General features: G+C 34.3%; 1 protein-coding gene across 1 annotated transcript; it reads left to right on the top strand.

Moving 5' to 3' along the window:
* The first annotated feature begins 220 nt into the window (after positions 1 to 220).
* LOC116131870 (inactive protein kinase SELMODRAFT_444075-like) lies at positions 221 to 2,770 on the top strand. The gene is made up of 7 exons (XM_031417533.1): positions 221 to 274; positions 435 to 1,049; positions 1,368 to 1,531; positions 1,649 to 1,725; positions 1,915 to 2,062; positions 2,190 to 2,339; positions 2,423 to 2,770. Exons 2-7 carry the CDS (start codon positions 437 to 439, stop codon positions 2,768 to 2,770), a joined length of 1,500 nt encoding a protein of 499 aa, XP_031273393.1. The 5' UTR covers positions 221 to 274; positions 435 to 436.
* Positions 2,771 to 3,621: the final 851 nt, after the last annotated feature.

The raw sequence follows: 3,621 nt of genomic DNA, 5'->3' as shown, positions 1-3,621 counted from the left end.
AGCTCAGGAAGTCCAAGTTTCTTCACAGATGGTTCCTCCTCTCCCAATAAATCTAAAACCAGCCGGCGACGTTCGTTCCTTCATTTGAACTCCCACCGGGAACATAAAGCTGATGATCAAGTCACATTCGGTACTTCTGCTTCCTATAGTAAATCTCAAGAATTAATCACTAAGGCATCAAGTTTTGATGTTCTTGACTCACCTAGAAAATCACCAGCAAACTCCTTGAAAACAAAAATAAAAAGCCACAGTGGCCTTTTGAAGACAAAAAGTGGTAAGATTTCTGATTATTTTAGACGAGGTTTATGAAAACTTTTCATGATTTTTGGATAATTTGCTGATAAATTTTGAAACGAGTAAGGCCTGGCTACATTTAAGCTGCACCTTAGAGAAGGTCTATAAATGTTATTGATTTTTGCACAATTTTGAAACAGAAATGACAAATTTCAATAGTGTCAAGGCAATGAAGACACCACCTAATAATCAAGCACGAAGATCGATAGATTCACCGTGCCTGCAGCGAAAACCTGAAGGCCTGCAAAAGCAGTCATATGATCAGCTTATAACAAGAAGAAAGTCCTTGTCTAGTTACAAAAGTGAAACACTTGAATCATCACCAACTTCTTCAACTATAGAAAGAACCTCAAGCATTAGAAAAGCAATGTCTATTTCCATCAAAAATCCACCTATGCCACCACCCCTTTGCTCAATTTGCAAGCACAATGCTCCTATTTTCGGCAAAACACCGAGGAAATTCAGCTACAAAGAGATTGCAAGAGCAACTGGTGGTTTCGTGAACGAGAACTTCTTGGCTGAGGGTGGATATGGTAAGATATATCGGGGAGTCTTACCTGATGGGCAGGTTGTTGCAGTGAAGCAACATAAGACGTTGAGTGCACAAGGAGCCTCAGAATTTGTGTCTGAGGTTGAGGTATTGAGCTGTGCACAGCACCGAAATTTGGTGATGTTGGTTGGCTATTGCTTTGAGACAGAATGGCTTCTGATATATGAGTTTGCTTGCAATGGTTCCTTAGACAAGCATTTGTATGGTAAGTTCTACTTTGTTTAGTAACTAAAATCAATTGGAAAGAGTTATGCTATAATTCCAAGTTGCGTGTCACATCCCACATCATCTAGCGAATGAGTTTAAGATTCAGTTTATTAGGTTCGGATCTGCCTAACTAATAAAACGTGTTTTGAGTGAAGGACATTGGCGTGAAGCCAGTTGGACCCAGGATTAACATATAATGATAAAATCCACATGAAAACCATAATCAATACTACATCACTTGAGATGAATAGCATAATCATCATTATTATTATTATTATTTTTTGAGAAAAGCACTTTCACTGATTAAAATTTACAGGGAGAGAGAGTGATGAGGTGATGTCCTGGACTAACCGGATGAAGGTTGCAAAGGGAGCAGCAAGAGGTTTGAGATATCTACATGAAGATTGCAGAGTGGGTTGTATCGTACATAGAGATTTTAGACCTAATAACATCCTCCTCACCCATGACTTCAGACCAATGGTCAGTTCCATTTCTTCTGAAATTCATATTAAATTTTGATTCATTTAATTTTTCCAAGAAATACCCTGAATATATATACCAACATTGATTGTTATGTGTCATCACTATCACAAACAGGTGGGAGATTTCGGTTTGGCAAGGTGGCAGGCCGACGGACAGTTAGCAGAGGAGACACGTGTCGTAGGTGCTTTTGGGTACAAAAATATTCTCAGTCTTGCTGATATAGCTTTAAGGCCTATTTAATTTGTGATATTGATTCAATTCTTTAGTTTTTTAATGTAAGTAATGAATTAGACCTTAAGAAAACATATTTGGTTGAGAATTTTCAACAATTATTTACTTAATGTTTTACTATTGAATTTTCATTACCTTTTTTAATTTAGGTATTTAGCGCCAGAATACACTCAGACTGGACTCATAACAGAGAAAGCTGATGTATATGCATTCGGAGTTGTTTTGTTGGAGCTATTAAGTGGCTTCAAAGCAACCGATTTTTCGAGAAACACAGGAAAACAATTTGTAATGGATTGGGTCAGTTTCTTTACTCTTGTTTACATATCTGAAATAATACGAATGTACGATTAATATTCTACATAATTTATGGTCATCGATCACGCTGACATTGTCGAGCTAATTTATTTGAATATGGATGATGCAGGGGAAACCATTACTAGAAAAGAAAATGGTGAATGAAATAATAGACCCCAGATTGGATCAATTTTATGTGGAGAAGGAAGTTGAATGCATGATGTATGCAACTAGCTTATGCATTTCTCCTATTCCAGAACAAAGACCTACCATGTCTAAGGTTATTTTCTAATTTTAATAATATTACTATTAGTCAGAAAATTAGAATTTAATTCTCAGTTAGTTTTGTTAAATATTGTTCAGGTACTTAAAATATTAGAAGGAGATATAGCTGCTGATCATATGGCTTACAATTTATCTAGACATTGCACTCCTAATTACCCAAAAAAATACATAAACAACATCTACGGTGAAGAGACTCCGATTTGCCAGACACCAAACTCTAGAAATCCCCAAAATTTACTCCTGCAAGCGAAGAACAAAATGAATCTGAGTCCTCCCAGATTGATGCCATTGACAACGTTAAAACAACATAAAGTGGTAAGCAATGGAAGGGATTTGAACAAGTCTGATGAGCTTGTCAGTGAAGAATATCAAGAATATTTACATGAGTCATTGGCCAAGTTTATTCAAAATTTGAACGAAAAGTGAAAAACCTACTGAAGATGCAATAAGAGCAGAGTAAAAGAATTGTCTATATTTGATCCTCTTCATGTTTTGACATGTATCTTTGATGGGTTGAAGCATTTTGTATATAGCTTTTGTTTAGAAAATTGTATATTACATGTACATGCATGGCATGCGGTTTGAATTATTAATCGACTAAAGTTTGGATTATATTCAGGATGATGTTATATTTTCCAAGTTTGTATCTGAAGACAATATCATACAAAAGAAAAGAATAGCCTTGAAATTAAGAATGGAACCAAGAAGAGTTAAAAGAGCAAAGGCAATTAATTTCAGGATGGAATCATTTCAAATGATATCTACATGTATCTTTCTTGCTCAAATCATTCTCTTTTCTTTGCTTCTTTTACAGACTTTATCTTCTGTTATTCTTTTGTGTGTTTAATTATTCTTTTCCTTTTCATATTGTAAAAGAATGAGAGAATTTCACTGTAGTTTTATGAACACGGTATACAAAAGTACACAATATTATAAACCCAATACATAATTAACAGAGCGAAAACAATCATAGTTTTTAATCATGCTCAATCCAATACATCGAGCGGAAATAATCTCAATTTCTAAGATACTCTACCCATGGTGTTTAATAACTCTTACATCAAATGTATTTTGTCCTCACATTTTTTCATAACCTTGGAATTTTTCTCACCTCTATATTTATAGGTAATTTATGAGACATTCTATTTTTAATAGAATTCATGTTTCATTTCTTAATAGGATTCTCATAATTCTATTTCTATTTATAATTGTATTTCATTATTAAATAGTTTTCCTGAAGATATACAATTTTATATGGGAATTATTTGTAAAACGAA

This window comes from Pistacia vera, unplaced genomic scaffold (assembly GCF_008641045.1).
Source record: "Pistacia vera cultivar Batoury unplaced genomic scaffold, PisVer_v2 Contig246, whole genome shotgun sequence".
Classification (NCBI taxonomy): domain Eukaryota; kingdom Viridiplantae; phylum Streptophyta; class Magnoliopsida; order Sapindales; family Anacardiaceae; genus Pistacia; species Pistacia vera.
This window is presented reverse-complemented; position numbering and strand designations above follow the sequence as displayed.